Raw genomic sequence first — 16131 nt, forward strand, 5'->3', positions numbered from 1 at the left:
AAACCGTCAGATGCTAATAAAACAGAGGAGGATCTGTCCGGGTCTCCACAGAAATAAGATATAAAAAAAAAAAAAATTCTACACATAAATTACCTGATTTGAATGACATTAAAATTTACAATAGACATGACAAGACAAGATAGGGTACTCCAGCACCGAATGTGGTACTTCTTGCTCGGCTATACAATAGACGGGTAAGGGGCGTCACATTCTCCATCAACATTCACTGTTTGGATAATTTTATTTGTAAAATAATTGAGAGGTAAGTAGATTAATTTAAAAATCTTTAATTTTCGATCACAATGACTTTTACGAAATTAAATGAAAATTTTATTAATTTTATAAAATAAATTAAAATTTAATAATTTTTATACAAATATTTATAAAATTGATCAGTAACTGCATGTAATAATTATCTAGACGAAATACAGCAAAGGAGTTCAAATGTGAAACTGGATTTCCCCGAATCTTGATTTCTGATGCAAGTGTAAATAAAAAATTTCATAGTGGGGCGCATGCCATGTAATTTATACGGTCAAAAGAAAGAAAACCAGCCCACTATGCTCATTTTCTCGTTTACCGCAGGACAAAGTTCTTCTCACTTAAAAAAAAATCTTCCTTCTTTCCTTCGCTTGTTTATGTAAAGGCAAGAATTTGACCAAAGTGTTAAAGGCGTTGCAGGTTCTGGTTCTGTTGAATTTGAATTTCTGATCAGTATCTCAGGATTTGTCTTATAATTGACTAAATTAGAAGCAACTGAGTAAGGTATTTGATCTATTGTTTGCAGTTCATTTTCATTACTGATTAATCTATCACGGTCTTTCCTTTTTCTTTGGTTCCCTAACTCTCTTTCCTTCGATAACTTTCTTCTGGCTCGTTCTTAGCTCAATCCAATGGGGCAAAAAGCACTTTTAACGCAGAATCTGGTGTACGATCGGCAGACGTCGCCACCATCTAATTAACCTATTTTCGGTCGCAAAACACCAAAAAGGTAACTGAGTAAGGTATTCGATCTATTGTTTGCAGTTCATTTTCATTACTGATTAATCTATCACGGTCTTTCCTTTTTCTTTGGTTCCCTAACTCTCTTTCCTTCGATAACTATCTTCTGGCTCGTTCTTAGCTCAATCCAGTGGGGCAAAAAGCACCTTTAACGCAGAATCTGGTGTACGATCGATAGACGTTGCCACCATCTAATCAATCTATTTTCGGTCGCAAAACACGAAAAAGGTAAAAGGAAAAAAACGCAACTCTGAAAATTTATATCCTTTGATTTTCTTCTCCATTCTACTCTAGACAATGTGACATGTGGTTCATTAATCTATTTTTTATAGTGCTGCCTGTTTCAACTATGGATTTGATTTGCATTTATACGATTTCGCATCTCACTTTGTAGCATGTTTGGGTTAGAACTCGGAAGGGAAAGTTAGCGGCTTAATCTTCCTAACTTCTGTTCCACTAGTTTTTACTACACGTGTGTTACATGCGATTTTGGCCTTATTTGGTTCAAACTCTCTGCATCTGAAAGTGAACTTCCCCAAAGTAACTTAAGAAGTGATGAAGTGTTTCCTTCACTTCTTCCAGGAAGAGATTTGAGATAAAATGCCAACCAAATAAGCTAGTTTTATTCACTTCCTATGAACTTGAAGTTCCTGAGTGAACTTATCACAACCAAACAATGTCATTGTTTTGATAATTTAAAATATTTAATGTTCAATTGAATATTTAAGATTTTGTGTTAACTTCTGTTCCACTAGTTTTCACTTGAATTTAAGATTTTTATGTTTGATTTTTTTTCCCTTCTTCTTAATCTGTATGTTTTTATTTAATATGTTTGGTTTTTGGCTGCTGGAAAACTAAAGGAAAAATGAAGCATAAAAAGCAGGAATTTGAAAAGGGTTTGAGTATAGTTGAACCGGTTGAGTTCAATTTGTTCAGTGAAAAACAATCAGTGATTTTGATTAACATGTTCGATTTTTGTGTCCTCGATTCGAATTTATAGTTGAATTGGCTGAGTTTGAGTATGGATTCTTATAATTCTAGTTTCAATTTTATTGAGATAGGTTTTGATTGAATTTGCTATTTTTGTTTTCAACTTTATGATTTAATTTCTGTTTTGAGCTGCTTGTTGAGGTTTCTAGATTTTTTTTTTTTTTTTTTTTGTAAGGGGGGATTGGGGTAGTGGAGGCTCAAATCTACCTCTGCTTGGTGATTAATATGCCTATAGTCACTAGTCTAAACCAAGCTAGGCAGATTTTTTGATTTTTAAATTTGGCTGAATTGCAGCATATCTATTTTTCTTTATGGAATCAACAAATCAAATAGAACCGAATCGAAATTTTTATTTAATTCGATTATTCTTTTCTATTCTATTTGGTTTGATTCTTCTTATTTATAAATTCAATTATTTGTTGATTCGATTTGATTTGAAATCGAACTGTACATGTGCATTTTTAAGGGTTTGATTCTTCTTAATAAAATTAATCTAGTGTGGTTCTTGATGAAGAATCAGAATTGAACTCAAACAATAAATACATGTAAACTCAGTTCCATATGATTTGGTTCTTATAGTATTGATTCTTTTTCAATTCATATACAGTTTTTTAGTTTGGTTAGGAACCCCAGGAATTGTGTATAGTTCTAGACCTTAAACATATCTAAAAATCAATGGTGAAAAGTCTACTAAATTCACCTAAACAAATGGAAGGGCTACTGAGGCCAACCGTTGTGCTGATTGGCTTGCAGCTTCAGCATACTCTTACCTCGTGGGAGTGAAGGTCCTGGATGCTCCTTTGGAGGGTGTGCTTCCTTGACTTCTCCATGATTATTTGGGCATTGCCTACTCTCGTTTTAGCTAGTCTTGCTTGTTCGTGTTTTGCTCTCTAAAAAATAAAAATAAAATAAAATAAAATAACAAATGACTAAAAAAAGTTAACATTCTTGTAATTTGCCAACATAATCTTTAACTATATTTTTTGACATATCTTGCGAATCTAAACTTCACATACAAATCTAACAATGCTACTATCATTAATACCTCTAAGTTTTCATTTGACACCCATAATACATTAAACAATGACAAATTTTAATAGTAATAAGGAGAGAGTGTGGAAGAACAAAATCGCTTGATCTAGTCAAATGGCTAAAAATTTTGATGCAACACGAGCATCAAAAAGAAATTTGAAAGGTATTGATATTAGTAGTGAGGTTGTATCATCGTGAATGATCATGGATCAGTCAGAAATAGGGTTGAAAAATCAACTCAACTCAACTCAACTCAACTAAGCCTTTATCCCAAAAATTTAGGGTCGGCTATATGGATTCGCTTTTTCCACTCTGAACGATTTTGGGTTAAATCCTCAGAAATGTGTAATGCTTCTAGATCATATTGTACTACTCTCCTCCAAGTCAATTTAGGTCTATCCCTTTTTTTCTTTCTATCCTCTAACCTAATGTGCTCTACTTGTCTAACTGAAGACTTTTATCAAAACTGAAAATGATAAACAAAATTTGAAAAGAAAAAACCAAAAATTTAAGTTTTTTATTGTTAAATCGTGTTATCGTGTTTTAATAATTGTTTTCGGAGTGAAATTTCTCTCTCTTCTTTATCCCCCTTTGTCTTGTCAGCTTATCTGCCCTCTACCCCACTTGCTTTCCGTTTTCTCTTAGCCTTCTAGTTTGTAAGTATTGAATTTGATTTGTATGCAACCATAACAATAAAACCCACAATAATTTTAGCTAGTGAGATGATCTCTCTTACTGTTTACACTCAAAATTTCCTCTTAAGAATCAACGAAAAAAGAATAACTAGTGGCAAGGATTGTTGACAAAAAGGAGACCCCGGACAGAAGAAATAAGGAAGTCACAGGTTGATAGATGGGGGACTACATGAATGATTATAAAAGGCCAACTCGGCCAAGCTGTTAGCTTTAGAATATTCTGTAACCATAAGAATGTGTGTCCAGGAGGATTTCATGCCAAGGCCACCTTGATTTCTTACTATTAGAACTGAATGGTTTGAAGAAGCAACATAATTTTTTTTTATAAGCAAAAAAATTTTGTTAGTAAAAGATTTTAGTTGGAAAAACTTAGCATAGTCGTCTCCAGACTGAACCCAGCCAACAGGCTTCCTCTTTACATCCAACCTAGGCAATTATATGCTAAGTGAAAAAAAAAAAAACAAAAACCCAGGGAAAAGATAACTATAAGAATTTATAGATTTAGCAGCGAATATTTTTACTGCCAAAAGTATAAAATTTGCTGCCATAAAAAATATATACTTTCTCTCTCCTAATTTAACATTTGTCAAAAAAAATTTTAATTAATAAAAATTCAATATTTTATTATTTACTTCTCTCTTTCTCTCTTCCCCATTTCTCTTTCTACCCGCAGACCTGACCATTCCCTTCAACACTCATATTCAATCACCATGGAAGATAAACATCTCTAGATAACTATTCCTTGAAACAAACTACAACTCAGACATGCAATCTTTTAAAAATGTTCACAGCTGTGGACTATGGTGAATTTCCATTAGAGCCTCCAATAGGTAGTGAAACTGTAGGTTCTGGCAGAAAACCTCCGATGGATAAAGGAAAATTTCCAAATAAGTCCTTGTACTTTCAGTTAATGACCAAATAAGCTCAAAAACAAGTTTTCGTCTAAATAAGGACAAAAGTATATATTTTTGGCCAAATCCCTCCAGAATCTATTAGACATTAGGCGATTGTCTTTCACGCCTTCCCCAAGAGAGTAAATGTATTAATATATTAATTTTATAATAGTAAATGAGAGAGAAAAAAATTATATATTCCATCGGTGGGAGTTAGTTTACAAGTGGCAGTGGCAAACAAATAAGAAGAAACAAGAAACAAAAAAGGAAAAGATTCCTAATCCCTAAGTTCTCAAGCGGTGCTAGGACGTTACAATCTCTCCCACTGAATTTTGTAACATCCTTGTTGCAACCTGTGCTAAGTTTGCTATGCTGTATTAGTACAATTGTTAAGCCAGGACTAGATTGGTATTTTGATTCACAAGTGTCTCGAGCAGCTCTACCTCGTCTTTAGCCACAGGTAGCCCTTTGCCCGCAGTCCACTAGCTCTGCAAAATTTTCTAACCTAGGGTGGCTGGGATACCAGTTATAACCCCCCAAGCTGAACTGACTCAAATAACTTTCAAGCCCTAAACCACTGGCCCAAAACGGTTAATCCAGGCTATTATGGTAGTTTAGTTAAGGTTATTATATACTATACATATGCCTTTTTGTCCCACCGATGTAGGATTTTTTTTATCGCATTTGCACTGTCTCAAGCACCCAAGCGGTGCTGGGACATTACATACAAGGTTGAAATGTAAGCATAGTTTATAGTATAAGAGATATTACTAGCCAATTCTATGATACATTGAAGGAAGTAAACAAGGGGAAAAAAAGGGGGAAAAGAAAGGCTTTACCGTGTCAAAGGATTAATTTCTGAATGTGATAAAGGAAGTGTCCATCCAAATTATTGTAAACCTTTTCCTAAATATAGTTACCCTAATATTATTTTTGAGATCAGAGACTTTCTTTAAACTTAACCTTGAAAGAGAAAATGAACTCGAGATGTAGTTAGGATACCTTGTGATAAAATGCCCGTCCAGTTTGTCAGCCAAGACCCATGCCATAAGGGCATTCTATTTTTGGCATTAGAGAACTGCATCAGGATTTCAAATCTAGAACTAAAATCATTGAAATGCCCTTAAAACTAAATCAAATCAGCAATGTTGGAATATTAGATCCTTCTTAGAGATTAACAAGCAAAGGTATGCCTTCTCACCTTCTTGAACCGTTCATTCTCACCTTCTGCAGAAGCCTTAAATGTGTGAACACACTACAACAAAAGTGGCCTATTGGGGCATGTTTTTAATGACACTAATAAAAAATGTTAGAATATTAGAGATATTCCCGACACTAATTAAAAAGCGTCAACTTATGAAAATTGTTTGCGACGTTAATAAAAAGTGTCATAATATTAAAAATTTTTTCGACATTAATAACAAAGTATCAACATATTATAAATATTATCAACATTAATATAAAACTGTTGGCATATTAGAGACTTTTCCTAACATTAATAAATAAGCAACGGTTTTTTGAAAATATTCTCGACTTTAATTTATAAAGCGTTGTTATATTGGAGATATTACCGACGTTAATAAAAACACGTCGGATTATTAAAAATAATACTGACATTAATATAAAAACATTGGTGTATTAAAAATATTACCGATATTAATAAACAAAGTGTCAGCAAATTAGGGTCCCTTGTAATTATAAGTGTTACCTTATTTAAAAATCTCTAATTTTAAGTTGGACAATCTATCTCACCCTAGTGCCAATTTTTTTTACTCCCTCTCTTTCACATTGTTTCACCATCTCAGAATTTCTCCCTTTCCATGTTCTCTACAATTGATCAGCGTAGTTCGAGAGTTTTCTTGCTCTTCTTCATCAACAGCTACAAAGTATATAATGTTAGAAATATTTTGCATGCAATTTAACTTGGCAATTCAATATGTTGTTTTGATTGCAGTTTCCACTTAAAGAAGCTTATATAATATTAACATGTTTTTTATAATAACAAATTTCAACTTCTCCATTTTTTTTATTCTACTATCTACGTGTTTCTCCCATTTTCTTTTTTCTAACAGCAGCTAGAGGGATTTGGTCATAAATGGATACTTCTGTCTTTTTTTGGGCCAAAACTTTATTTTGAAATTATTTGGTCATCAATTGAAAGTATAGGGGCTAATTTGAAATTTTTTCCAATGTATAAATGTTATGTTAGCATATAATCTAAAAATTAGCTACTAAATATTGCATAGGACTGTGTTATTTAAATTAAATATCAGTGTGTTTTGTGTTACCAATTAAATATTAGATACCTTACTGTTAGATATTATTTACTAAGGTATTGTCTATATAATTTAATCTAGACTGGTATAATTTAATCTAGACTGGATGTATCCAAGAATTTTTCATTATTTTATGTTTGTAATTCTATTTCTGTATCAAAATCAAACTTTGGGTCTTTATAAAGAAACACATTTAATGTTAACCCAGCTTGCTACTTGGATTGGGATCTCGCATGGAATTTTGTTAGGCAATTTGTACATATCGTCCCTGATCTTTAGGGAATGTTTCATGTTAGTCACTCAATTTCAATTTGTTACTAAGAAATTCTTAAAACTTTAGTTTCAGTAGATCACAAAAGTCCCTCTTTACCTATTGTAGCAGGTTTACGGTTTATTGAGAGTTAGTATTTCCTAAATGCCCTTCTCTTAACACCCCTCATTCTTTTTTTTTTTAATGTTTATAATTAAATATAATTATTTATTTATAGAAATATTTTTATTTTAGTTTATTTATTAATTAAAAAATTTAATAATAATATTTTAAAATTTGATTTTTTAAATAAAATATAAAAATACTATTATAATTTAAGATATATATATAAAATAATGAAAGTTTAAGTTTAAAATTTAATTAATTAAATATATTTCTATTACTAATTATTTAATTAAATTTATATTATTATGTAATTTAATTATAATGCACCGATCGATTGGGTTTATAGGTCGTGACTTGACCTGCTAGATTCTCTCCCCTTAGAGCTTCGATTTTTTGCGTTTTCAACAGCTCTGGGTTCGTATGGGAATAAGTTGGTGAACAGAAGCGAGATCACCATTTGTAGCGATCAGATCGAGGTAGGGATGCTTGCGACTCCTTATTTCTCTTTCCTAGCAAAAAACCGATGGCCCTATCATTGCCTTCTGTCATTGATGGGGTCTCTAAGGTCACTAACGTGAACTGAGGTTGACGAAGGGTCATGTTGAAGCCCAAGTAATCGATGCTGAGAAGTTGTCTGCATCATTTTTTTTTCCTAATAATAATAATAATAATAATAATAATAATAATAATAATAATAATAATAATATAAATTAAAAATTCAAGTAATTATAATTAATTATATGCATTAAAAAAATAATGAGAATGAGAGGTGTTAGAAGGAGAATATTTAGGTACTTTTAACTTTTAATAAACCATTTACCGATTATAACAAGTAAAGATGGATTTTTATGACATTAAAATTAAAATAAAAGGATTTTTTGTTAATAAATTAAAGTTGAGGGATTGACATGAAACATTCCTTAAAATTCAGGGATGATAAATACAAAGTATTCATAATTTGTCAGCATGAATTTATGATGTTGTTCTTCTCTCTGCTTTGTTATGGATGTTGGGTATAAGAATTGGATCTGCAAGGAAGAAGAGCACCAAGTGAGTTAGATGACCATTGCTCCGATGCCTAAATCAGTAATGGGAACTGAACAATAAGATGAATAGAAAAACTAGGTATTGTGCATACCTAATGACCCTTATATAGACCTCTGAGATAGTCTCCTATTGGGATTAGGAGTTCTAGGGTTGAGTGGAGTTACGAGTCTGCTTTGTTGTATGAGTTCTTAAACGAATGTGATTCTAATCATGGTGGATATCTTGGGATCCTTATCCTTGAAAGTGATCCGAGTATTGCTGGTATAGTAGGGCAAGTAACTTTCTCCTCCGAATGTCTAGGTATTAAGATTAGTTATTACCCGTTACTCAATTAGACGTTACTCGGCCATATTATTATTTTGGTTATTATAATATTTATTTAGCTTCATGTTCTGGTTTATTAGAAATTTTATTATTATTATTAGGCATAGATAACAGCTCATTAAGGGAAATTTTTAATATCCAGAGACTTGTTGCCTATTATGCCTTTTCTGTTTTATGACTCTCGGTTGCATACTTTTTCTATTGTTTCCCTAACTCAAACATTAAAAATATTAAATGAGGATTATAAATATTTTAATATATGTGAGTTTTCTCTAGGGACTCTTAACAAAGTATGAATTTTAATACATTATTAAAATATTAATATTAATTATTTTCATTTAGCTTGGCATGTGATTGGTGATCTGTTGACACAAAAACCTTAAAACTGCAAACTTAATATGAACTTAATATGATTTTTCTTTTTTATGACTCGATAATATGATTGTAGATAATGATGTAGCCATTAAAATGTAGTAATCATATTAATCCAGTAAAAAATATAATAATGAACTAATTGTGTTATTGGACTAATCAATAATTCTAGTGTTCAAAAGTTTATTTTATGGTTAGCATAGATAACTCAAATTTTTATAGTTTCTTTTCCTTTTAAAAATTTTAAGTGAATAATAATAATAATAATAATAATAATAATAATAATAATAATAATAATAATAATAATAATAATAATAATAATAATAATAATAATAATAATAATAATAATGGAGTAAAACTGATTCTCTCCAACTCTAATAGCTTAATTAATTTTGAAATAGAAATGTTATTTTAATTATGAGTTTATGAATATAATTTAATCAGCATATAAATTAAAATTCATAGAAATCCATTTTTAAGGAATCGAATATGATCATAAGTCATGAGAACTCGGGAATATCATGAACTTTTGGCATTATGAATCCTTTATTATCGCCAATTTGGACCATTATTGAGATTATTTTGAGTAAATCATAGAAGATTGTAATTAAAAGGAAAATTTTCCAGCATATTTTACCTTTTATTTCTTGCTTCTAGCGCAGGCATGGCTGAGATGACTAGGTTAATAATGAAGGGAGCTGTGGCGCTAGGATCAGCTGCAGTTGCAGGCAAGTTGTACGAAGACGGGAGAAGCTTGATTGGTCCTTCACTTGGCGAAATGAAGGAGCTTGCACAAGATATAGAAGCAAATTATCAAATGATGAAAGGCACTGCTGAATTACTGAAAGGTAAGACAGAGGATATATTGGGCAAAATAAAGAGTGAGAAGGAACATGAGTCTACAGATGAATGTAATGCGTGGATTAATAGGGCCAAAGAACTTGAAGCTGGGGTGGAGATTCTGGATTCCAAGTATTCCACTGAAAAAGATAAAGGGCTTTGGAGTTTCAATTTAAGCAAAGCCCTGAAAAAGAAACTTGAGGAACTGCGACAATGGTTGGAAGAGGGGAGGAAAATAGTAGTATCGGTGGAGAGAAAACCACCACGCATTATTAGAGTTCCGGCACCAAAAATAGAAGATAAGTCATCACTCAATGCAATTTTTGAAAAGATGACAGCCTGTTTTCGAGATGATCAAGTGAAAATAATTGGACTTTGGGGGAAGGTAGGAGTTGGGAAAACAGCAATCATGGAAAATTTGAACAATAGTAAACAAGCTGAAGAGTTTGATATAGTCATTTTTGCTACTCTAACTTACGAAATGAATGAAGAAAAATTGAACTTTGAAAATGAAGAGTTAAAGCGCAAAGCTCTGGAATTGGCAGAAGAAAAGTTGAGATGGGAAATTGCAAGACGGCTCAAGTTGAAAATAGAACCTGGTACGCCCAAAAGCGAGATAAATTTTATAATATCAGAACAGTTAGAGAAGAAGAAGTGTTTGTTTCTTCTGGATGATGTTCAGCATGTATTTAAGCTAGATGATATTGGCATCAACAACATCAACAGGAACAACAAGGTGATATTGGCATCAAGAAATCAGAATATTTGTTGGGCTATGGATAGTGATGAGATTGTAGAGGTGGAAGAACTGCCAATAGAAGAGGCAGTTGTACTATTCAAAGAAAAACTGGGTCCTCAAGGCAAGCATCCACAATTTGAGCAAGTAGCTATGCTGGTTGTTGAGCATTGTTCTTGTTTGCCACTCTTAATCGGAAAAGTAGCAGGGTTTTTCAAATGTAGAGCCCGTCACAATTGGACATACTTGCTCAAAAATTTTCAAAATTGGCTTTATAATGACTTCGACGGCATGGTTGAGGTTCTCAAAAAAATTAGATTTTGTTTTGAAAGATTAGATCATAAGGATAAAAAGCATTGCTTTCTCTATTGTGCATTACACACAGAAGGTTGCGAAATTTCTACTAATCATTTGGTAGAATGCTGCAAAGCTGAAGATTTCTTTCCTGATGTGGGCACAGGGCATGGTATAGTGGATGATCTAATCAATGCATCTTTGCTCGAGAAAGCTAAAAAGAAGAAATGTGTAAAGATGAACAAAGTGCTTCGAAATATGGCATTGAAGATCTTATCAGAATGGGATGATTTGAAATTTTTGGTAAAAGCTGGTGTATTGGTAGAGCCGCTAAGTGATATGGAATGGGAGGATGCAAAACGAATCTCTTTGATGGATAACGGTCATAGATTGAGATCTTTACCAGAAGAACCCAATTGCGCCAACCTCAGAACATTGTTTCTCCAAAGAAGTTTTGCTTTAACAGCTATTCCTGATGATTTCTTTCGATTTATGCAGGATCTTCGAGTTTTAGACCTCCGTGGCACTGAAGTCAAAAAATTACCATCTCCATTTCACTTGAAATGTCTGCAAGTGCTATACTTAAGTTGTGACCAATTAATGGAACTCCCCTCCAGAATGAAACTTGAGAATCTTGAGGTTCTTGACATTCGGGGCACCCGTATTTATTGTCTGCCAGTCCAAATTAGCAATATGAAAAAGCTGCGATGCTTACGCATCTCATTTTCAAATGTTGATGGAGAATCAGACAGGGCAGAGGAACATCTGGGTGTCATCTCCAATCTCTCTTTGCTAGAAGAATTGGTCCTTGAAGTGAAAGCACAAAATCAGTGGTGTAACCATGCTATGAAAAATATAACAAGAGAGGTGGCTACATTGACAAAATTAACTTCTCTTTTATTTTGCTTTTATGATGAGGAATCTTTTAAGACATTTCTTGATAATAGCAAGTGGTGGCAAAATCCCAATTTCACACTTCAAATTTGTGTCGGTCAACATGACTCAATCAGGTACAAGATTTTTGATTATTTGGAATCTAATTTATTGTGTCATTTATTTAATAAGTTAATAAAGATTGCCATTATGCATCAAAAATAATGAAAGTATATATATATATACACTGAATTTTGAAAAAGGGTAATTAATTAATTTGAACGCATAATTGTTGTTTGAGATTTATTGAAGTTTTTAGTATCCATCTATAATGAAAGAAAATGATTTTTTTTAATTAAAAAAAGGATTTTTAACACAGAATTAGAATTTTATTTAGCTTAATTAAATTTCTTCTGTAAAAAAAAAAAAAGCTATTTAATCTTTATATTTTAGCAAAATTGACTATTTACCTCCTCTATTTTAAAAAATACAAAATTTACTCTCCTATTTTTAGTCCATTGAGCTGTATAGTCCCCCGTCAATTTTCCTTTAGGCAATGAATTTTTAGCTAAACTATTATTTAATATCTCTATTTTAAAAAAATTAAATAGTTGATTTTTATATTTTGAAAAACACTGCTATTTAGTCTATTTATTTTAGTCAAACTAATTAGTTGATTCCTATATTTTAAAAAACATATTCCTTTATGAAAAATAGAAATTTTATTGTGTAGAGACTAAATCTAAATTTACATTTTTGTTAAGTTGTTCAAATATTTTCAATTAATTGCGTAGGCATCATTTTTATATTTTCTCTGCTGAGAAACAATACTTGATCAAGTCTCTAAGTAATCAAAGCGATAATTCAAGAAAATTGATCTCAATAAAGAAAATACAAAAATAATTCCCAGGAAATTGAATGAAATTATACTTGAGCAATCTAAAGAAAATATAAATTCAGACTTAGTCTACACATAATAATATTTTTGTTTTTCATCTAGGAACATGTTTTCCAAATTATAGAAAACAATTAATTAGTTTTACTAAAATGGAAGAACTAAATAATAATGCTATTCAAAATACAAAAACCAACTAATTGGTATCTCTAAGGTAGAATTACTAAATAGTGGTTTGACTGATATTGACTAATAAAAAATTTGATAGAGAGACTAAATAATTTAACATAAGCAAAATACAAGTATTAAATAATGTATTTTTTAAAATATAAAGATCAAATAATTAGTTTCCATAAAATACAATAACTAAACAATAATTTTCTCTTAAAAATCTGTGCTCTGCAAATTAAAACAATGCCTCATAATATATAAATAAATAAATATCTTATTATTAAATTCTCTTTACATATCATTTTAATTTATGCAAAAAAATAGTAAATACTAACTAATAATATTTATATAAATGATGATAAAATATGATTCTAATAATTTCAAATTAAAGAAGCAAATCTTAAAAAAAAAAAATTTCATATAATACATACATTTTTAAGCAATGATAGCTATAATGGTTGATTATAATTACAATGTTGTTGTAAGTAGTATTAAAATCAAATGGATATTTTTTCAATTATTCACTTTGGTATATATCATTTTAAATGTCCTTTTAAAACTCTTTTAAACATATATGACAAAATATTAATTAAGTTTAATCATTTTTTATATTCTATTGATTTATTTTTTTAGTTTGATTTAAAAAAAAATTATTATATTTTTTTTATTTATTTATTTTTATAATGATACCTTCAATAAATCTTTGTTTTTTTTTTTCTGTATTTCTATATTAGGCTTATTTGCATTCTATAATTACAATCAATATGTTTTTATTTTATATATTTTATTTATTCATTTTCTATAATTATCTTGTAGTTTTAACTCAATTGTCTTTATCACTTTATCAAAATGTGAGTGCATTTTTATATGACTCCACCTTACAATGAGTAATTACACCAAGCATATCTTTTTTTTTTTTTTTTTAAGATCTTCCAAGCCCACCCATTGTTAACATGGCTTTGCCTATGATCCCTGCACTGTAGGCGCTTGAAATCTGAAAATGCAGAATGCAAAGATAACGCAATAATATCAAGCTTGGTGGTTGTAATTACCAATGATACATATGAACTCATCGGCCACAAGGAAGCTTGGAGCATATCAAACTTTGGCATTGAGAATATTAATGAGTTGAAGTGCTGCATAATTGAAGGGTGCAAAGAGATTCGAACAGTTATCGATGCTACTGAAACTATGGAAGGTGTGCTAGAACAATTGGAGAAGATTTACATCAGCAATGTCCCGATGTTGGAAAGTATTTGGGAGGGCAACGTACCAGATGGAAGCCTGGCACAGCTTACTGTTTTTTGTTTATATGACTGCTCAAATCTCAAGACGGTATTCTCCTCTGCCATGATTAAACAGCTTTCTAAACTTCAACACTTGCAAATTGAGGATTGTCCTAAAATTGAGCAGTTAATTGTGGAGTCTGAGAATGATGGTTTGGAACAATTAGAGCTTCCTTGTTTGACAACATTGGTGCTTCGGAACCTGCCAGCAATAGAAAGCATTTGGAAGAATAACTTGATTTGCCCTCATTTGGGGCCACCCGTGAAAGAGAATTGTGAACAGTTGGACGTTCAATTCTCTGAACCAATCGACGAATTCGGTGTAGTTATAACTGTCATTTCAAACATTCGCCCAATAAGCTGATACGGCATGCTGAACACTGGTTAGCAAACAGGGTCTATTTTCTTCCTACGGGATGCATATATTTGATAGCTTTGATGGTTTTTTTCCACACTATTTATTGTGTTTTGCTATGTAATGTCAATCTTGAACTGCTTGTTAGTAATGTATGTGTGATTGTATGTAGTGTGAGTGTTAATCCACCGTGAGACTGAATCATTGTGATTACTGCTTATCAAAGAACTAGTTCTTTAAGTAATTGATGTTTGCGTTTTTCATATATCTCAATAACATTATGAGTTTTGCTACCAATTGGTGAAACAAAGGCTCTCTGCCCCTGTATTTGCTTAAGTCTCAGCTACATGTTTAAATTTTTGCACCATATAATCACTGCTCTCAGCTGGGAGAGGAACGTTAGTCAGCTCGATTACCTCTTGACTTTGTTCTTTTATTATTTATTTATTTATTTGGAATTGGAAATATATTCAAAACGAATAGGATAAAGAAAAATCATTGAATGGATTTTTTTACACCAAAAATAATTTTTTTTTGTTTATTAATTATTTTTGCTCTAAGAATTAATTAAATTAATTTTTTATGAAATTAATTTAATTTTATTAATTTAATTAATTTGTAGCATGAGATAACTAATAAGAGAATTAATAGCAGTTACTGGATAATTATTTGAGATAAGGAAGTTAACAGCAATTTCAAACGGTTTCAAGTAGTTCCAAGGAGCGGGCAAGTGACTGCAAGTAATCGTAGAACATGACAGAGTGTGTTCCAGAGTCTTCCATAAGTCTTTTAAATACCTACAGGTAGAATTATAAAAGTCAGATACACTGCAACATGAAAAATCTAACCATTCAATCAATAAATAATAATAGACTGCAGCAGTCTATTTATCTTTATTTTTATCTATCTTCTTATTTTCTAAGCTCTGCGTTTATTTTTCAAGCCTTATACTTAAATTCCTAACAATTAATACAATTTCTTGTTACTCTAATTATTCATTTGAAGTGAGATTTTGACGAAGCTATGTTCAGTTTAATCAGGTTCCCACAATAATTTGAGAGAAGTCAGAAGAACGCATAGCTGATACACTCACTATCTAGCATGCTCGCAATTCTTAAGCTGTTAGCCAGCTAAATTGTTTCCTAATGAAATAATTTTTGGCATGCCTAGTAGGACACAAGTCTCACCTCAACACACAACACCACTGTTCTTTGCCAAAAATTATGAAATAATTTTTGGCACACTTGGTGGGACATTTCTCATGCTTCACTATCATTCACGTTCTTGATGAGACGTTAAAAAATGCCTTCTAGAGATGAAGAAAAACTTGCATTAACCATCACTAATGCCTTGAAAAAAGGCATATAAAGGCGTATGGATATAGCTCTAGATAAAATTAATACAAATACGGAGAAGTTTGTTTTGCTAATTTAGTCACTAGCTGAAAAATTTAATTTGCATATTCGATTACTTTCTGATGGACAGGTCTCTAGGCCAAAAGAGTCTGACACAGTACCTAGAGGTGCTAAGGAGCCCAGGAGGCAGGTCCAGTCCCAAACTCCATAAGGCAGTGCTGAGGGAAGCCGTGCCAGCAACGAGAAAAGATACCAGCCACCACATGGGAGAGAAGAACAAGTGGCTGGCCAAACAATAATACCAGTTCAACTTAGCTGC

General features: G+C 31.6%; 1 protein-coding gene across 4 annotated transcripts; it reads left to right on the plus strand.

Annotated features, from left to right (window-relative positions):
* The first annotated feature begins 837 nt into the window (after positions 1-837).
* On the plus strand, positions 838-14701 carry LOC110661345 (probable disease resistance protein At5g43740). Of its 4 annotated transcripts, none has more exons than XM_058133979.1 (4): positions 838-991; positions 1124-1230; positions 9670-11887; positions 13800-14701. In XM_058133979.1, the coding sequence occupies exons 3-4, from the start codon at positions 9672-9674 to the stop codon at positions 14464-14466; spliced, it is 2883 nt and encodes a 960-aa protein (XP_057989962.1). In that variant the 5' UTR covers positions 838-991; positions 1124-1230; positions 9670-9671; the 3' UTR covers positions 14467-14701. The 4 variants fall into 4 exon arrangements, with proteins under 4 accessions (XP_057989962.1, XP_057989963.1, XP_057989965.1 ...); XM_058133980.1 differs by having other exon boundaries at positions 845-1004; XM_058133982.1 differs by lacking the exon at positions 1124-1230 and having other exon boundaries at positions 845-991; positions 9665-11887.
* The last annotated feature ends 1430 nt before the right edge of the window (positions 14702-16131 follow it).

Source organism: Hevea brasiliensis, chromosome 14 (genome assembly GCF_030052815.1).
Source record: "Hevea brasiliensis isolate MT/VB/25A 57/8 chromosome 14, ASM3005281v1, whole genome shotgun sequence".
Taxonomy (NCBI): domain Eukaryota; kingdom Viridiplantae; phylum Streptophyta; class Magnoliopsida; order Malpighiales; family Euphorbiaceae; genus Hevea; species Hevea brasiliensis.

What these genes read in the sequence shown, in the direction of transcription:
- LOC110661345 (XM_058133979.1), top strand. Translation starts at nt 9,672, where the DNA reads ATGGCTGAGATGACTAGGTTAATAATGAAGGGAGCTGTGGCGCTAGGA. An exon ending in GGTCAACATGACTCAATCAG is followed by an intron (nt 11,888 to 13,799) that starts GTACAAGATTTT and finishes CCTGCACTGTAG; the next exon opens with GCGCTTGAAATCTGAAAATG.